Here is a 19,209-nt window from a genome sequence, read left to right on the forward strand (position 1 = left end):
ACCACTCTGGTCACAAGGGTTTTCCTTTTCCTGAGGATGCACTGATGACTTACAGCATGATTCAGAGCTGCTTAGAATGCACACTGTGACCTGTTGCTGGAGGAGGTCAGTGGCTGAATGTCTGGATGGAGATCAGTGACAAGCGCTATACGCTCAGGGCTCAAACCACACAGCACCTATGAGGACAGGCTGAGAGAGCTAGGGCTGTTAAGCTTGGAGAAGAGGAGGTTCTGGAGAGACCTGAGAGCAGCCTTTCAATATCTGAAGGAGGTACTATAAGAAAGAAGGGGACGGACTCTTTGGCAGGACCTTTTGCTACAGGGTAATGATTTCAGACTGAAAGTGGAGAAATATAGACCAGATATAAGGAAGAAGTTTTTTACTGTAAGGGCAGTGAGGCACTGGCACAGGTTGTCCAGAGATATGGTGGAAGCCCCATCGCCGGAGACATTCAAGGTTAGGCTGAACGTGGCCCTGAGCACCTGATCTAATGTAGGTGTCCATGTTCATTGCAGGGAATTGGACCAGATGGCCTTTAAGAGACTCTTCCTACCCAAAAGACTCCATGATTCTAGGAGTATTTCTGGACAAAGATATCCCTTGGAAGGAAAATACAATTCCAGGGCTTATCCATTAGAAAACAAACAAATAAATCAGTTAAGGCTGAAGATGGAGCATCAGCTGGGCTTGAGAAAAATCTCCAGGTTAAGTGGTAAGGAGGTCACACCTTAGAGTAATTCTTTTCCCAGAAGAAGCTTGGCAAAATATTCCAACTCTAAATTAGTCAAATAATTGCTGTCTCCCATGACTGTCTGCTTTCCTTAATGAAACATTCATTTAAGGGTGATAGAGGTAGGTTAGCAGATGCAACAAATGGAAAATAATCACTGAGATTGATGCTGCTGACATCAAGCAACTTAATAGAGCAGGATTTTTCACTTAGAGCAAAAGAATGAAGGAATTTTGCAACTGTTTATTATGCTCTATATCCTTTACACTCCCTAAAGAAGCAGAATTTATGATTTCAGGAAGGCAATTGGTTTCTGTAAACCACTAGTGTTCTTTTGTATCTGCATTGCTGCCAAGAGGGATGCACTTGGTATCAGTAAGGCAGTGTTTTAAGATGTGAAACTGGAATAAAGAGGTTGTCACTTTCTACACCTTTCCTTGTTCCAGTAACAAAAACCCGGTCACTGCAACTCGGTGAAGCTTTATGCTTCCCTAACAGCACTTCAGCTCCCTTCCTCGCCCCCGCATCGGGCTTCCTCCAGCTGAGAGCTCACAGCTGCAGAAACACGGCCAGCATGCAAAGCAGAATAGCTCAGAGCCCCCGCCTCCACATGGGTGAGATCAGGAGATGCTGCTCCTCTCGGATGCTGGAGGTCACTGGAGACTGCTGGTGAAGTAAGAGTGGGGATACCCAAATGAATCTTTTAGGCTAAGTGGTAAATATATTTAAATAAATAGCATGTACATATATAAATATAACTCATGCACTTTCCCCCTCTTACTGGTTTTGGGACAGGAACAATCTTTTTTGTTCATCACTGACAGCATATGCAAATAGAGGGGGAAACAAAAGCCGCTGCAAAACCATAAAGTCCACAGCAGCAACACTTTGCTGAGCTATTTCTCTTCAATTCCAGCACCTTCTGCTGCTGTAAGTGGTTTGCACAAGGAGCTGATGAAAATGCTGACCTGCTTCGCTGCTCCCCTCCCATTTCAGCGTTGCCTTCCCGAAACACAGATGCAGGCAGAGCTCCTCCAGGGGCAGAGACCAGCTCAGAGCAGCAGCATTGGCAGCCAAAGTGCTCGGCAGCTGCCAGCTCTGGGGTGGGTGACTCACTGCTTCCCAGAGCAGGGGCACAGCTCTGCTTTTGCAGGGGGAATGCTGCCTGGAGGCAGGAGAGCACCAAACCACAGTGGTCTCCAGTGCACAAGCTGAGTACCCCACCTGCCAAGAAGGTCAGATATATGGGTGCAAATATGTACACAGACGGACACAGAATCATTTGAATTGGAAGGGATTTTTAAAGGACACTTCAATCAACTCCCCTACCATGTACAGGGACACCTACAGCTCAGTCAGGCTGCTCAGAGCCTGATCTGACCTGACCTTGAATGTCTCCTTTCAGCTGCTGCTAAGCAAACCTCATTTCTTAGCTCCACACGCAAACCAACAGCAAAAGTTGGGCAGAAGCCTAGCTGGCTGGTTGCTACACCAAAGGTTTCTTTCTCCTTAATTCTCCAGACCTAATGCTGCTCCTCTTGTCATAGACACCAGTCTCAGTGTGCTAAGGCCTTCCTGTTTCCTTATTCCTTTTTTAAAGCAAAGTAGTTCAGTTTACAACATTTTATATCAGAACTACCGAACCAGCATACAGCCAAGGGCACTCACAGCTGCCATCACAATCATTTATGAACCTTCCAGTGTTGGGATCAAACCATCTCTCACCTGCAGCACGTGAAACTGCCATCATAAAAGTTGCATCAGCCAGCAACAGATCTGACTCCAGGAGAGCACCATCACCCATAGTATCGTTTGAGTTGGAAGAGACCCTTAAAGGCCATCTCGTCCAACTCCCCTACAAGGAACAGGGACACCTACACAAGATCAGGTGCTCAGAGCCCCATCCAACCTGACTTGGGTGTCTCCAGGGACAGAGCACCCACCACCACTCTGGGCAACCCCGCACCAAAGTCACGTGAGCCTGGAAGAACCATCCCATGCTGGGGTGATGGGGACCATTGGCTGATGCTGCTGGAGGCAGCAGCTGCAGCTCTGCAGTGAAAACAGCAGAAAAGGGGCCACGGGTTCAGAGCTGGGGCAACAATAAATAATGAAGCATGAGTGCCTCAGCAGTACGTCAGACAAAGGGGCGTACTGTCTCCTACGTGATGGGAATGCAAACATGGGAGAGATGAACGATATTTAGGGAAGGGGGGAAGGGTTTTATCCTCCCTTTTCATTTTTATTTCTTTTTTTCCATACTTCTCAGAAAGCAAAAAAGCTCAGTGTTTACTTTAGAGCAGTTGTGCCTGGTAGCATGAATAACACCAGGAACAAAGAAGGCTTCAGACTACTCCTGTTGTTTTAACAGCCAAATCCATACTTTTTGTGAAGGCCCTTGAAAGACCTCTGCAAGTGGTTGCAATCCTGTCCCAGCCCTGCTGCATCAAAAAGGAACTTGCCAGCATGCTCTGATTCTGGTTTCGGAAAGCACTGAACCCACCTCCAGCTTGTGTTTCAGTCCCATTAGAATCATTGTGACCTGAACTTGTATTTAAGTATTTCATTAGGTGGGGCCATCACCTTGCACAGGACTTCTGTAGAAGCTGACCCCAGCATAAACCAAAGCAACATCAAGCAACCACTCCCCTACATCCAAAGGGTGCAGGAAATCAGGTGTGAACACCATGAGCACAGGCAGATACCCAAGAGATGCACACTGACAGCCTGAGCAGGGTGAAGGAGGTACAGAGAAGGAGATTAAATCATCTGCTGTGAGGCTTTGGGTACGTCAGCAGTCCCTCTATTTATTTTTCCTGGCACCCTGTAGCAAAGGAAACTGTTCCTCTAGCCCAACCCAGGAGAAGCTTGGCACTACCACTGCACCATTGCTTGGCTTCAAGTGCCCACAGCATCAGGAAATCATAATTTACTTGCTTTTAAGCTAACGTTTACTTTCTATCAAATCTGTAATTAAGAGGCACCTTCTGATGCAGAACTGCCTTCAATAGTTCTGTTTCTGCTGATTCACTCTCCCCTCATGGGGCTGCTGGGAGCATTCCCTACACTGTTGCAAAGAAAAACCAAAATGTAACACTGCAGATCCGTGGGCCTTTCCCACAGCAAAGCCCAGAGCAAATCTGTTTTGTGTTTGTTATCAGGAATACCCAAAACCCTTCTCATCTATAACAGAGCACCCAGAAATCACAGGAATGGCTTGACTTGGAAGGGAGCATTAAAGGCCATCTGATCCAACTCCCACACAAGGAACAGGGACACCTACACTAGATCAAATGCTCAGAGCCATGTTCAGCCTGACCTTGAATATTTCTGGAGACAGGGCTTCCACCATTTCTCAGGGCAACCTGTGCCAGAGCCTTACCATCCTCATTGTAAAGTGCTTTTTACCTTATATTCAATCTAAATATCCCCTGTTCTAGTTTGAAACTATTTCCAGCTCTTCTCTGCAGGCAGGTTTGTCCAGCAGCAGTTAGTGTGTGAAGAGAGGAGAGCTGGCAAGTCTGCAGGAGGAGGCAGCTGCCCCGCAAGCTGTGCCAGCTATGGCATAAACCTACACCCTTCCTCAGGACCCGCTGCACCATGCTGTGCTGGGCAGTGGTTTATGGGAAAGGAGTTGCCTTCAAATTAACTTCTTTCCTGGAAACAAAGACTCAGCTCTTTGGCTTCAAGAACCAGGGCTTCCTAATGTGGCTGGAAACCATCAGAAAACCCCATCCTGTCTGTGGTTGTCACAGCTGTTCAGTCAAAGTGAGGTCATTTTTGCTACCCTTCTTCATGTGTTATTCTCTCATAGGTTGTCACTGGTGCCACTCCTCTAACAGATGTGATACCCTCCCACTGGGATGCAGCAAAGCTCAAGGAGACAGCAAAAGCATTTTGCCAGCAGGCTAATTACTGCTGATCACCACCAATCTCATAGAACTCAAGTTGCATTGACAGAGAAACAGGTGGAGGATCTGAGATGTTACCCTTAGTTGTCCTTCCCCCATTTTGTTTGCAGAATCCTCCAGACAAGCATGAACTGAGAAGGAATAGGTTATTTTCTCAACATGAACTCCTCTGAATTTGTGCAGACAGATGGATGCAAAGATGGTACAGAAGGGGGCACAAAAGACAACACCTGGTTATTGGCCACATGGACAGACCCATGGAGCAGGGGATAATCACAACACTGAGTGAAGGATTCAAGCTTTCAGGGTAAAGCACAATAGATCTCAGATGTCTGGTCTAAGTAGTTCTACAAAGACTGGTGACACCGATTCTGTCTGGGATGCAGGTAACTTGAAAGTAAAAAAAAGACGTGACAGATCTCTGAAAGAACAGTAGCTATAGGGAGTCAGAAAAACAGAGATTAGGAAATGAGAAAGGTTCATATTTTGTTTACAGTGCCCAGGTCTGAGAAAATGGAATATTTACAGATAAGTTGTCTTTCTCTCCTGTCCTGCATAGCTTCTCTGTAAGAAGCAATGTAAACAGGTCTCCAAAGGAGCCAAAGGCAAGCAGGGCACCTTGCTTTCATCATGTTCAAACAATGCTTCTATCTACTGCCTCTTGAAAATAACTATCAAAATCATTCTTCAATTGAACACGGGGCTTTCCCATTCCAAATGATTTTCAGTAAGAAGGATTTGCTCTATAAAGGAAATTCAGGTGGTTTTTTTTAATCAAGAGGATTAGCACACAGTGAGAATCTGCTGTGGTTTGGTGGGCAAGGAAACCGGGATTGGGACACACTCATATCTACATTCTTTCCTCGCTAGAGAGACAAGTTTTTTCAAGCAAACCCAGATTTCTAAGTGTTTTGTAAGTGATACTCCTAATTAAATCCTTCCTCTTTTCCAACCCCCGTGTTAATTTTCATCTTTGCAAAAAGAGAAACCCAGGAGGATCTCCAAAAGCACTTTAATGTTTCTGTTGTCAGAAGCACTGCTGGCTTTCCTTATCTGGAAAGCAGACACTGAACAAAAAACTCTCATCTTGCCCAGGAAAAGCTAATTTCTGTTTTGTTTCAGACAAAACCAGAAACTGAGTACCGAAGGTAGCCATAACATGTAGATGCATTTGCAGGCAAAGCACTCAAACAAACAAAAAAAAAACCAGATAAGGACTTGAAGCAAAAATGCTACTGGGCCATCTGTATCCACCCCATGTTTGCAAAGTAGCTGGACAAACTGATAGAGGGAAAAAAAACATGCCAAGGGAATCTCTGACAAAGGGCAAGAAACAAGCGGTCAGCCCTAAGCCACAAAGCATTAGCATGGGGAAAGCTGGGTCATCAGCACAGCTATTGGATGGTTGCCCTGGAAGTCAGAAGAGCTAGAGGTGGCCACAGCCCATCACAGCCTCTGAGCAGAGGCTCCCAGCTAACGTTACCCAGAATTGGAGCTGATGCTAAGCAGCATTTCAGAAAAAAATAACTTTTTAAGAGTCAAACAGCCCATTTTTCAAAAGCAACCTCCCAAAGCCATTTAAAGCAAGTCTCACATCTTTTCTTACCTGGACATTTGCCCTGCCCAAAGGTTTCTACAGTGAGTATCTCATGTTTCCCTCTTCCTCTAGATACCTTGCAGGGAAAGGCAGCCCTACTCTTTTAAAGAATGGATGTAACATAACATGCAACTTATAGGCCTTGATGAGGATGGCTTAATTACCACCAACTGCCCCTTCTAGTGTAGAAATGTACAGTGACAATAATGAAAAAGATGGTGGTAAACATCCAAAAGGTTATTTACAGGAAAAACTCACCCATATGGAAGCCTTCGGTCTGCTGGGAACCACTGAGGAAATCTCCACCAAGGAGCCATCTCCAAAAGAAGCTACCTTGGTGGTGGTCAGTCCTTAAATGAGGTCTAGAGGAGATGGAGTCAAGCTCCACCCCTTCTGGGAGCACAGCTAAATTACTCTCACCTGTGCTCCCACAGCTGACCTGACACTTGCCTCAGCTGATTAATCAGGTTCAGGCTGTGATTACCAATTTCCCATACAAGAAATCACTGCAAAAAATCACCTGTAAAGAAAGTCTCTTGACATCGATTCCACAAGTCAATCTCCTGTGGAGAGTGCTTACCTCTGTGTTGTGCATGTATCTCCAGCAGAGAGCTGGTATCATCCCACAGAAGGCCAGAGCAAAGCAGAAAAATGCCTGGGGAGAAAGAGAAAACTATGACTGACCAGTTACAACAGGGGGAGAAAACATCCATTTGAAAACACTCTAGGAACATATTTATTGTGCTCACATGAGCAAGTCTGGTTAAAGCTGGAGCACAGCATCACTTCCTCTTGGCGTGCCCTGTACTGCTGTTAGTTGTCAGGAGTGGGATGCATGTTGTGACTCTTGGTCAGGAACCAGTGATTACAATGTGGCTATTTAAAGGTTCTGACCAAAAAAGCACTCAGCTTCCCATAGGATGGTTAACCTAAATCTTCCCAAGGAATTCCATTGAGTTAAAACTCAGCTAAGGGTTTCATGGTGGGGAAAAACTGCCTGGATAGTCCATATATGCATACAACAGGCAGATGGAGAGCAGCCAGTGTTGGGGAAGGAGCTGGGCTTCCCCTGACATGTCTCAGCACTGGCCACACCGTCTTGTTCAGACAAAAGAATGACAGAAATACAACCAAGGCCACCGAGTGACCCTGGAGAGCCTCAACAATGCAGCAGTGACACAGGAGGTGGCCGGACTCTGTCCTCCTCCCCAGGCACAGGGCTGGAAGTCAGGCATGCTGTCATGTTATTTGAACAAATCTGATCTCAAACAAAACCTGACCCTGATGTAAACATCGAGCGTCTGTTGTGACAGCTGGGCCAAGGGCTCTGATCACACACACACACACAAAAATGGCTGTAAAACATCTGAAGAACAAATGGGCTCATCAGACATAAGTACACAGCTCAGCCTGGCCAAGAGGAACCAGCAGCACTGAGATGCTGACACAGGCTGGTCAGGAAGCTGGTGGAGTCACTGTTCTGGAGGTGTACAAGAACTGTGGAGATGTGGCACTGAGGGATGTGGGCATGGTGGGGATGGGTTGGTGGTTGGACTGCATGATCTTAGAGGTCTTCTCCAACCTTAGTGATCCTAGGACTCTCTGAGCACTCCTCATAAATGATTCCCATTGCAAGTCTTTCCACGTTTCCTCTTCCAAAATCCAAAATACGTAGCAGGGCAGAGTCACCATCTGATCACAGCTTATTCTTTCTTTTCTCCCTATGAGTATTCCAATAGTATGACATGGCTGAAACCTCTTAAAAAATAAACCATTCACAAAAGTTTATCAAATTCAAGCTTAATGGAATAAAGAAGAGTAACTTTTGCTTAAGAGGTATGGTTTTCATAAGAAGAAAACAGAAAGAAGAAAAAAAAGTAAGAAAGAAACCCCCAAACTTCCACATACTGCAAGAAAGGAAAATGTGTTACATCAAATCCTGGAAATGAAAGCAAAAGTGCCAGCAAGATGAATAATCAGATTGCTCCTCACTGGAACCAGCCCATGCATTTTGCTGCCTCAAACGAAACCCCAAACAAACTGCATAGGAAAGTCAAAACTTTCACCTGATTTTAGATCAAAATAAGGCTTGAGAAACCAGAAAATTAAGACAGGTTGAAAATCCCCACTGACAGCAATGGGAAAGATCTCCCATTTGAACCTGGACAGCATTGATGTGTCGCCACTATTTCTTCCCCTGGCTCTCTCATCCTTCCAGCACTTGCACTATCACAGTCTGTGGCTCAACTCCACCTCAGCCCTCCAGTGTGTGCTCTCCATTCCTTTCTGCCTGCGGCTCTGGGAGCAGAGAGAGGCCCCTTGGGAGCCTGCAGCCAGTGTAAAGCAATTACATGGCTCCCAGAGCATCTCATAAATGAATTATGGGCTGTTCTCTCCTCTTGCCAACCAAAAGGCTTTTGGAAGCACAACTTTGTAATTACATTAGAAGGCATTTGGAGGAAGAAGAATAAGGCAAAACAGAAAGAAAAGAAAAAACAAAAACAAAACCCAACAAAAAGGAATGAAAAGGTAGCGCACAGCCTGCATGCAAAATGCAGAGGGGTTCATGCAGGAGAAGGACAGAGCCCTCCCACCCCATCATCACCCTCAGCCATCAGTCCCTCTTCTGTCCATGACCTCATTCCCAGCCTTTCTGTGTGGCAAACACGAGCTGCAGCCCATCCTCAGGAGGATCCCACCCTCAGCTCTGCCTGCTCCTGGGAGCGCTGGCACTCGGATGCCTTGCAGCACCATGAGGAGATGGATTCACGGCTAAAGCAAGATGCACAGTGTGCTGCTGTGTTGTCAAGGTCCCTTGCAGCGCTCGCCTACAATCACACACCTGGGGACAGTGAAGCAAACAGCTCGTGCTATATTCTGGCACATTTTCCCTGCTCTCTCCCTGCCCAGCCAGCACTCATTGCAAGGATAAACAGACAAACTCCTTCTGTATGAGTAGCACTACCAAAATTGCCCTTTTCCTTCCTCCCCTACAATGGTGACATGGCCTTCAGGGGCCATGAGAACTGCAGGATGTTTACGTTCAGCATTGCACCACGTATCACCAGACAAAACTGCAGCTGGAGGAGAGTCAATAAAGCTGTCGCAGTTCTTGTTTAAGAGGAGCTTGGGGGATAATAGTCCAGGATTTTGGAACACGGTATTTTATCATCCTTCATCTTTATCCTTGGTTACTCAACAGCAACCAGCACATAGCAATAGGATGAGGGGGTGTGGTTTTTGGCTAACATTGAGATTTAGGTGATATGTTAGGAAGAAATTCTTTACTCAGAAGGCAGTGAGGCCGTGGCACAGCTGCCCAGAGAGCTGTGAGTACCCCATCCCTGGAAGGGCTCAAGGCCGGGTTGGATGGAGCCCTGGGCAGCCTGATCTGGTAGGGGCAGGAGCTGAAGCTTAGAAGGCTTTAAGGTCTTCAACCCGAGCCACTCCGTGAGTGTACGGTTCCGCCGCCCATCAGCGCGCAGATCTCTGCGCCGAGCCCCGAGCTCCACCTAGCGGCTCAGCGCGGCGGCTCAGGGCCGGGCTGCACGGGGAGGTGGGGGGCGAAGGGGGGGACAAGGGGGGACATGGTACGAACCGTGACCGTGAGGCACCGCGACTCCCGCACAGTGGCGACCGCGCTCAGCAGGGCTGCGAGGATCAGGGTCATGCTGAGGAAGACGCCGACGTAGAAAGCTGGAGGGAAGACATAAAAAAAAAATAAGTGCTTCTGGGGGAGGTGGTATAAAAAGAGCACATTGCAGGACTGGAATGGTTTTTGAGAGATCTATCATCCCCCACCTGCTCCGCAGGATGGGGGCTGCTGCAGAACCAGGCACTCTGAGCTGCCTCATATCTCACCCTTAGATAAGACTGCCCCCAGGCAGGATGCTGCCTGCAGCAGATGCCCTATCGAGGCTCTCTGCACAGCTATCTCCTGCAGCACCCACCACTGGCTTCCTCCCAGCACCACAGGGCATAGCTGGGCTGAGCTGTGCAGACAAGGCTACAACCTGGGCTAGGAATAATGAGGAGATGCTACATGCGTCTGAGCTCAATAGAAAACAGTAGGACACAGGTGATAGTGTCCAATCTGATGGGGCTGAGTGGCCATGGGGTTGGGGTGGCCAGTGGGGTTGATGGTTTTAGCCTCAGAGCGCCTTCCCTGCCCAGCCATTTTGTTCTCCAATGGTGTGCTGTACCTGTATGGTGGATGGCCCGGTAGGAGCTGCTCTCGAGGGCGACGTTGCTGATGATGGAGAAGTGAAGCCCATAGCGAGTGACTGTGCTCAGTGTAGCAATGGACAGCCCCAGCAGCTGGAGGGGAAGGTTGGCATCAAGAGAGTTACAAGGCATCAAGGTACCATTGAGAAGCATACAGACTCAGTGTCCAACAGCATGAACGTGCTCCCAGATGCAATAAAAAGGACAAACTCTGGACACACACTAAAATGATCGTTTCCTAGACGATCCAAACTGCAGCGATTTCTGCTTACCAATAATCAAATTCATGACACCTACAGATCCTTCATGCTGTGCATTACTGCCTATCTCAATGCACACTCAGCAAAACTGCATGTGAAACCTCAGTTAGTTCAGACTGCTGAGGAACACCGGCCTCAGTGGGCCCCCAGAGCAGCAACACTGCACTCCTGGCACAGTACAAAAGTGCCCAGGAGAAGCATTCCCAATGTTCATATTTTCCCATCAGCACTGTGGTTTCTCCTGAACTTCCCCTGAAGCATCAGGAAGCTCCCATTACATTTGCTTCAGAAGCTCCCCAGGACTGCTTTTGCCTTGCAGGCAGATCCTAACCCTAATGGCCACCTCAACCTCATGGTCACCCCAACCTCATGGCCACTCAACCCCATCAGAGCGGACTCCATCAGCCACACTCCCATCAGAGCGCTGCATTTTCACATCCTCACCCATCCCACTACTGGTGACCACCCTCCCAGAAGCAAACAGAATGACACCAGGACTCTTGTTTAGACCCCTAAACACAGAAGCAAACATCTTTCATTGCTGAAAAACACCCGTTCTGCTTTCCTTTCTCTTTCAGGCTGCGAAGTGGTGGTGGCAGAGCAGTAGCCCCAGCAAACCAGAAGTCTATCAGCTCGGGGAACGGTGCTGGCGGCCAGCGATAACTACGCAGCCCTGTGATAACTCCAGCAGCTCATTCTGCTCACCCTTCCACACCCCAAAAAACAGAACGTGGGAAAGCTGCCCTTCTCCAAGTGCTTAAAGCAGCCATCCTCCTCCTCACCCCAATTTTTTCAGACATCACCCCCCAAAGCTGCACACTTACCATGACACAGAGGCTGGCAGCAATCAGCTGGCACTTGGTGCTCCTCATCCCGTGTCTCAGCCCCATGTCCCTGTGGGGCTGCCTGTTGGTCCCCCCAGCTCCTGATAAGGCACCGGAGGAGGCACAGCCGCAGTGGGGCCTCTCGGGAAGTGCAGTTCCTCCTCCTCCTGCACTCTGTTAACTCCTGCCCCAAGCAACGGGCTCCTCACAGTGTTTCGGAAACTTTTCAAGCAAAAGCCAGTGTCAAAATACCCAGTTTTCTCCCCCCCACACACACATACATTGTCCCTCCCTCCTTTCTTCTCACCCCAATTCCCCCCACGCCCCCCAACCACAAATTCACAGCTGTAGGAGCAGGCTATGAGAATGGCTGTGAGCCATTGCTTATCTCTGAGTGGGAGCTACTGAGCTGGTGGGTGGGTGGTGTGGTGGACTTGGGGTGCTGCTTCTCCCAATCCTTGGTGCTTGCGGTGCTCACGGGGTTGGGCTGGCCATGGAGCTGAGTGGCCATGGGGGGTATTTATGTAGCCAATGGGGTTGAGGTGCCCCATGTAATTGAGTGGCCATGGGGTTGGGGTGTCCCATGTAGTTGAGTGACCATGGGGTTGGGGTGTCCATGAGAGTTGAGAGGACAAAATATTTGGAGTGGCCAATGGGGTTGTTGAGGTGTCCCATGCAGTTGAGTGGCCATGGGGTTGAGGTGGCTGTGGGAGCTGAGTGCCCAATGGGGTTGAGGTGGCCATAGAAGCTGCGTATATGGAATAGCACAAAAATGCAGACCTGGGGAGGACAGTGCCAAGTCCAGGGATACCTTCTGCATGGTTTTGTGCTTCAGAGCTTGCAGGGTGCATCTTTCCTGATGTTAAAATGGCAAAGAAGTCTGAAGAGCAACCTGGCCAAAGAGTGACTCGGTGCCTGATACCTGAACAATCCGCAGCTTCGGAGTTAGGGTGAAGCAGTGCAGTGGGAAATAGCTGCAGCCCTCCCATATGTCAAAGAACGGGGGAAGAGATAAAACCGTCCCACAACAGCAGCTGCAGTAGAACAACAACAAAAAAAAACAGAACGAAGAGATGGGTGGGAAAAGGAAGGAAGATGCATCTTGCAGAGCAAAGATACGCAAGAGAAAACGCGTTGCACAGGAAAAAGCGTGACACCACTCTCTCCTCACTGCCCTCTTACAAAGCCCCTCGGCTGCAGGTTCCGGAGGTGCCCCCCAGAACGGCCGCGGCAGGAAGCCGAAGGAAACCGAAGGCAGCGGCAGCACAGGGCAGAGTTACGCGCTAGGGGGCCCCATAATCCCGCACAACGCTCCGACGGCCGCCGCCGGGAGGGGATGCGCAGCGCCCCGTCTACAAACGGACCGGGATGGGATGTGGGGGGTCAAAACACCGCGGGGTCCGCTGGGGAAAGCGGGGTGGCGGCGGTGCGGAGGATGGTAGCGGGCTGCGCTCCTTCCCTCCGACTCAGGTGCCTGAGGGTGAGGGCAGCTTTGTCGGTGTGGAGCGGGGAGGTGATGGAAGGGGGGGGGAGGCGGAGCGCGAGGGTGCCGCACCTCGGGGAGCGGGCTGCAAGAAACCGGCTATTTGAATAAATAAAGCCAACCGCGAGCCGTGGGGAGGATGGGGGGGGGGGGGGGGGAGGTTGAAGGGAGGGGTGTTACCGGCGGCTGCGGTGCCACGCGCCGGACGCGAGCGGGGGGTTTGGGGGGGGGTTGGGGGTGGTGCGCGGCGCGTGCGGCCGCGGGGGTTCGCGAGCGGCGGCGGCGGCGTTGATAAGCAGCGAGCGGGGCAAGCGGCCGCAGAAGAGACGCGGAGCGGGGCTGGGAAGGAGCCGGGGGTGGGCTGAGCTGAGCGGCCCCCGCGCTCTGCGATAGGGATTTCTGTTTGTGTTGGGTTCGTTTCCCACTTTCCCCCCCCTCCTCCCCCCCTTCTTTTGTATATATATATTTTTTTTAAACTTTATTTTTTTAATTTATTTTTTATTTGCGTTTTTTTTTTTAACTCCCGTTTCATTTGCATTGCACTCCCACTTTTATTTGCGTTCTTTCGTTGCATCCGACGTTTTTTCAGCGCCCAACTCGTGCTTCCTGCATCCTTATTGCATTCTTTAATCTCACTTGCAATCTTTTCTCTTTCTACGCTCTTTCCTTCACATCTTACCCGCATTTTGCTTCTTTTGTTTTCTTCCCTTTATTCCCATCTCGCAGGTACTTTGGCTTCTGTTTTTCTTTTTCAGTTACAATTATTGTTCCTTTTTGCCATCTCCGTTCACCTTTCCTCTCCCGTTCCCCAACCTCTCCCGGCGCTGCCGCGCTCCCCGTCCCCGCCGCCGTGGCCCCTCGGCGATGAACGGCGGTGCCCCGCCGCCGCCCCCCGCAGCCGCTTCACGCTGCCGCCGCCGCCCCGCCTCTCCGGAGCTGCTGCGTTGCAAACGTCGCTTGGCCTTCGCCTCCCTCTCGGGCGGCGGCACCGCGGCTGCGGCCGTGGCCCGGCGCAACGAACGGGAGCGCAACCGCGTGAGGTTGGTCAACCTGGGTTTCGCTGCTCTAAGGCAGCACGTCCCCCACGGGACCGCCAGCAAGAAGCTGAGCAAGGTGGAGACGCTGCGCTCCGCCGTCGAGTACATCCGAGCCCTGCAGCGGCTCCTCGACGAGCACGACGCCGCCGCCGCGTTCCCCGACGGTCGAGCGGGCCGCTCTGCGGGGCGAGCGGCCGTCGGGGAAAGCGGCGGAGGTAGCGGCTATTCCTCTGCATCACCTTGTTCCTCCGAGGAGAGCGGCTACGAGCCGGTGCTCAGCCCCGAGGAGCAGGAGCTGCTGGATTTCACCAGCTGGCTTGGGAGCTACTGAGCTAGCAGGAGGTGAGGTGGGCTTGGGGTACTACTGCTCCCCAGCCCTTTATGCTTGGGGGGCTCATAGAGTTGAAGTGGTCAGTGGGATTGTTGGTAGGGTTGGGGTGGCCAACGGGGTCAGATAACCATTGGGATTGCCGGTAGGGTTGGGTTGTCCAATGGCAGTTGAATGATCATGAGGTTGCATAATTCAATGAGGTTGAGGTAGCTGGTGGGGGAGCTGATGGGGTTGAGTGACCGGTGGGGTTGGGGTGGCTGATGAGATTGACAATGAGGGGCTGAGGTGGCCAACAGGTTTGATATGGCTGATAGGATTGGGATGGCTAGTGGGATTGATGATCAGGTTGGGGTTGCCAATGGGGATTCGGGTAGCCAATGGGGTTGCCAAAGGCATTGGGGTGGCTGGTGGTAGTGTTGAGGTGGCTGATAGGATGGATGCAGTGGTCTTGGGGCTGGGGTAACAAGTGGGAGCTGAAGAGGCCAGTGGGGTTGTAGATGGAGTATACATGGGTTTTTACAATCTCTCCACAGCCATACCTCGATTCCTATGGTCTTCCACAGCAGCCAGCAGTACCCTCCAAAATAAATCTGCAGAAATTCTCAAGTTCCTCCTGGCTGCTTTCCTTGCTGGGCTCCAAGCTCACGCCAAGCTGAAGTGCAATGGTGTCACAGCTCCAATGTCTGCTCCGGGGCTGCTGATAGACAAGGTTTTCACCCACTCCAGAGAATGGCCACGCATCTCCTTGCAGCTACTTCCCATCGGCCTTTGGAAAGGGTGGAAAAAAGAAATGGAAACTACTTGATGCTTCCTTGTTTCTGGAGGGGGAGGGAATTTTTTATAATGTCAGATTCTATTTTGTATGCAACTTGAACTGCCTATGGGAACAGTGGTGTATGAAGACTTATTTTTGTAGGAGAAACCTTAGGGAAAAGGGGTAAGGAGGTAACTCTATTTTCAGTCCAATTCCCTTGTTCTTGAACACTGCCAGCTGGAATGTTTGGGGAATACACACCGTTTAGATGAAAGGGTTTGTTTGTTTTTCTTTCCCCAAACACTTTACTAAAGGACTGCAAAGTTCTGTTGCGTCTCACTGTGGTGTCTGACTCTGCCTGGTGTGAAGGTTCACTTCTCTGATAACTGAAGTTGTTTTGTTGTTGGGTTTTTTTTGTTGTTGTTGTTGTTTTGTTTTTTAAATGCATTGAAGGCATTTTTGTATGCACTTGCTAGGATTTCTTAAGTCGTACATATGCAGTTTTTAAAAAGAGTATCATATTTTATGTAAATTGACTTTATAAATAAAATCTATTTATAAATGGTTTCTTGGCAGCAAGGTGTATGTGTCTACCAAGTTAACGCCTGCCTGAGGGCATCAGTCAGTGCTCTGGGTTGTATCCACACACTAAAGGGAATGAGGGAATGAGGAACAGCAAAGCATCATGTCATGCTTGCTTACTACTACTTGCAGTGCTACCCCCTTTGCAAATATGGGCTGGACAGGAGAAACAAGTGGCTCCAGGGCTGGCAGCTCCTTTCCTGGGTGGTGTACAGGAGGTGCTGCAGGCATCTCCTGGCCATCATTTCTGGGCTCACACTGGATACCCTGCTTCAGAGGCAAGAAAAGTTGCTGTGAGCTCAAACACCACCACAAGAGCATGGAAACTTATGGCAGAGACTGTCGCTTCCCCCTTCAACACCTTCAGTGAATGCTATTAGTGGAGTGAAACAGGCTGGTCTGTAGAATTTGCTGAGCTAAAATAAGATAGAATGGGTTATTAAAATTGACCCACTTTACAGAAACTGTGTGTATAAACCTTAAGTAATGGGAAGATGTAATTTTCTCCACTAAATTTTGAGAGGTACAATCACTCTGAAGTCCCAGATTCAGTAATTACAGTGGGTGCTTTGTAATCAGATCTATAAATGTATTCTACATTTACATTACACAACAGCAAAAAAAAGAAACCAATAAATACCGAGTGAAAATGCAGGCTCTAACAGCAGAATAGCATTAGGAGCTGCAGGCAAGGAACTGTACTAAAGAACAGCTGTTATACTTATGGCCTGTTCCCTAACCAAGGCTGCTGTAACAAGCTGTCCCTTGGGAAGGCCCTGGGAATCAAAGTGCTCAATGGATTTGTTGCTGAGGTTCTCCTCCATGCAGCTTACCAGCAGTCCCCGAGGTGAGAGGGAGGCTGTCAGCTGGCCTGAGCTTGACCCATCCGCTGCACTTGGAACACCTCATTGGGGTGGGAGAAACAAGTGATCTTTTCCTGGTGTTGGCTTAAGGGCTTTATCTTCACAGAGAACCTCTAAAAATGCAGTCAGACATAACATCATTTAGGCTGGAAAAGAGCTTTGAGGTCAAACCTCATGCAGATCCCATGTGCTTATTCTCAGCCTGACCCAATGGCTTACCCCCTCTCCAAGCGAATTAGAAAGCAGGACTACTGTGCTTGCCTTCACAAGTGTCCCATTCCAGCAGAAGGCATTTGTGTTTATGATTTTACTATAGCTTGGCAGCTGTTTCCCTTCCTCAGAAGCACTGATTTATTCAGTATTTCCAAAAGCAACGTTTGGCTTCAAGACAAGTCACTCCCAGCATCCCCTACAAGGGTCAGCAGATCACCCAAGCTACTGTTGCTGCAACATGAGAGTGGCATCAACTGTAACACTGTTAGAAAGAAGTTAGCCACAAACAGTTGTCAGTTCAGTGATACTGATTTTAAGATAAGGGATTCTATATGATCACCTCTGGGCCTCCCTGCTCCATATGTGCAAACTGTCAGAGTGAAGTCATGGGGACAAGAGCCCTCTGCCCATGAGAGTCACCTGTGCTGAGTCTTCATGAACACATCATTTCTGTTAAAGGATATAGCTAGGAATTCAGTGCCCAAAACAGAAGTTCCAAGGAAGTCACAAACCCAGCTCTCAGGCCCAGAGTTGAAGGAGGGTCAGACAGAAGAATTATGCTGAGGAATCCTTAGAATTAGTGGGGAAGAGTAGGCAGCAGCAAGCTAGGGTCACCAGGGAGCACAAGCTTGTCAGCATGCAGCTACAAAACACTTCTGCAAGCCTCATGTTTACACCTATTGACATAGCCACACATGTACAAAACCAGTGAGGAAACCAGACCTGAGCAGTTTGCTCACAGCTCCAGCTGCTCAGACCCACTGCTGCTGGCCTCCTCCGTGTGGTCTTTGGTGTTTGTAAATTGCTTGTTAACCTGCCCCCAGCCCACCTCACACACCACCGGAAGGGCTCTACCTTCCCATCTTCCTACACAGCAGTTCCCACATCACAGATGCACTGATGAAGTGGAAATAAGTTGTAGGACCACATTAGGATGGGCAGCCCCTTCCTCAGGCTTAAATAACCCTTCTGTTTTCAACCACCTCCCCTGTTAGCATTTTGAGGTACTCAGGTGAAAGTTCCACTTGTTTTACCCAGCACCTTCTTTCAACAAAGCACACTTAATTTCACTGCAGGGGTTAAATGGTGCTCCTCCTCCTCCTGGGCTGCTCGAGGCTTAGCTCCATGGCTATCCTTCCCTGGAGCCTGCTGTTTGGAGGAGTTACTGCTTCTCTGCCCAAGGTCTGAAGATGACCCCTCTCCCCCAATAGTCATGGAGGAAGTTTAAGCCTACACTGAAACACAATCACAAGAACAGAAAACTAGCCCGAACAAGGGCTAAGCTTCTAGAGAGGGATCTTTTGTACCTGCTGGGAGCATCACCAAAAACATCATCCTCAGGAAAAGCCCAGGCAGATGGGCTGCTCCAGTACCAGCAGGCAAGAAGAACCCAAAAGAAGTACTCAGTATGTGCCCAAGGTATCAGTGTTGACCTACAGTGGAGAAGAAACAGTCATGTAGATAAACATATGTAAGAGGATATAATCAGCAGTGGTAGATACAGAAAGGATCATGATTTGAAGCATTAGGATAGCCCTGCTGACTTCAGTCAGCTTATCCTTCACTTGGCACACAGACAGCAGGAAACGAAACACATTCGACCCTCAACCCCATAAATGCTTTTTTCTTTTTATGGGTAGACCTTGGTAGGATCAGAGGCATAGACAGTAGAAAAGAAGAAACTTCTTATAATAGGATGGTTGGCCAACAGAACCAGGGCAGTGCTAAAAGCTCAGACCTCAGAACATCCAGCTTACTGCAGCAAAAGCCTGCCTTCTTTCTATCCCCTTTCATCTCCTGGCCTCATCCCCACTGCTTTAAACCTCCAGTACAATGGTTACCCAGTCACCAGACCCAGTAAACTGTGCTTGCTTTTTAAGTTGTTTGGCTTTCTATTTTTTTACAAAGGGGAAGAAAAACCAACACAGAGAAGCATGATAGCCCCAAGGGGAATTTTCTGTTAAAGCCACTGCCGAAAGAATGGCCAGCTTGTAAGTGAGATGTTGACACTTTTATAACACAGCAAATATCTTGCTTTAGAGCAAAACACTTCAAGGTTTGTTGTTTTGTTTTTTTTTTTTACTTTAAAGAAATAGATTTTGTCAAGATATTAGATATAGAAGGAAGTGTTGTAATACTTCACACATTCTCTCTTCTTGTCATTTCCCCATTTCATACATACAGCTCCTCCAAGACTTCACAAAGGAGCCCCAGTCCCTATAGTAAAGCTATACTTGCAAAGAACAGATGAAACCTACTAGACAAATAAAACTCAGTATAGAAGAATGCACAAACATAATAGTCCTCTTACCAACACATAGAGACCTCCCTCTAGTTCTCAACACCAGCTTGACTGCACCAAGGGCTTGCTTATATTAAATGGAAGCCAACTGGTTTGAG

The 19,209-nt window shown here is 48.9% G+C and overlaps 2 protein-coding genes across 13 annotated transcripts in view; one reads left to right on the forward strand and one right to left on the reverse strand.

Moving 5' to 3' along the window:
* Window positions 1-12,893, reverse strand: part of TSPAN32 (tetraspanin 32) — a 21,290-nt gene extending 8,397 nt beyond the window's left edge. For 3 of the 12 annotated variants that reach the window (XR_014947025.1, XR_014947024.1, XM_032444734.2), the window contains exons 1-4: window positions 11,547-11,806; window positions 10,441-10,555; window positions 9,837-9,934; window positions 6,819-6,893 (exon numbers count right to left, since the gene is read on the reverse strand). Coding sequence is in view for 10 of the 12 variants with exons in the window: in XM_032444734.2 (XP_032300625.2) it covers window positions 6,819-6,893; window positions 9,837-9,934; window positions 10,441-10,555; window positions 11,547-11,612 (354 nt within the window). In the remaining 2 variants the exon portion in view is untranslated. Of the gene's footprint in view, window positions 1-6,818; window positions 6,894-9,836; window positions 9,935-10,440; window positions 10,556-11,546; window positions 11,831-12,326 lie in introns of those variants that run through there. The other 9 variants (XM_085550034.1, XM_085550032.1, XM_085550033.1 and 6 more) reach the window with 9 other exon arrangements.
* A 458-nt stretch (window positions 12,894-13,351) lies between these two features.
* Window positions 13,352-15,716, forward strand: ASCL2 (achaete-scute family bHLH transcription factor 2). Its single transcript, XM_015863901.3, has 2 exons — window positions 13,352-14,408; window positions 14,931-15,716. Exon 1 carries the CDS (start codon window positions 13,894-13,896, stop codon window positions 14,395-14,397), a length of 504 nt encoding a protein of 167 aa, XP_015719387.1. The 5' UTR covers window positions 13,352-13,893; the 3' UTR covers window positions 14,398-14,408; window positions 14,931-15,716.
* The last annotated feature ends 3,493 nt before the right edge of the window (window positions 15,717-19,209 follow it).

The sequence above is a fragment of the Coturnix japonica genome, chromosome 5, assembly GCF_054131305.1.
Source record: "Coturnix japonica strain WE chromosome 5, WE-NBRP24, whole genome shotgun sequence".
NCBI classification, from domain to species: domain Eukaryota; kingdom Metazoa; phylum Chordata; class Aves; order Galliformes; family Phasianidae; genus Coturnix; species Coturnix japonica.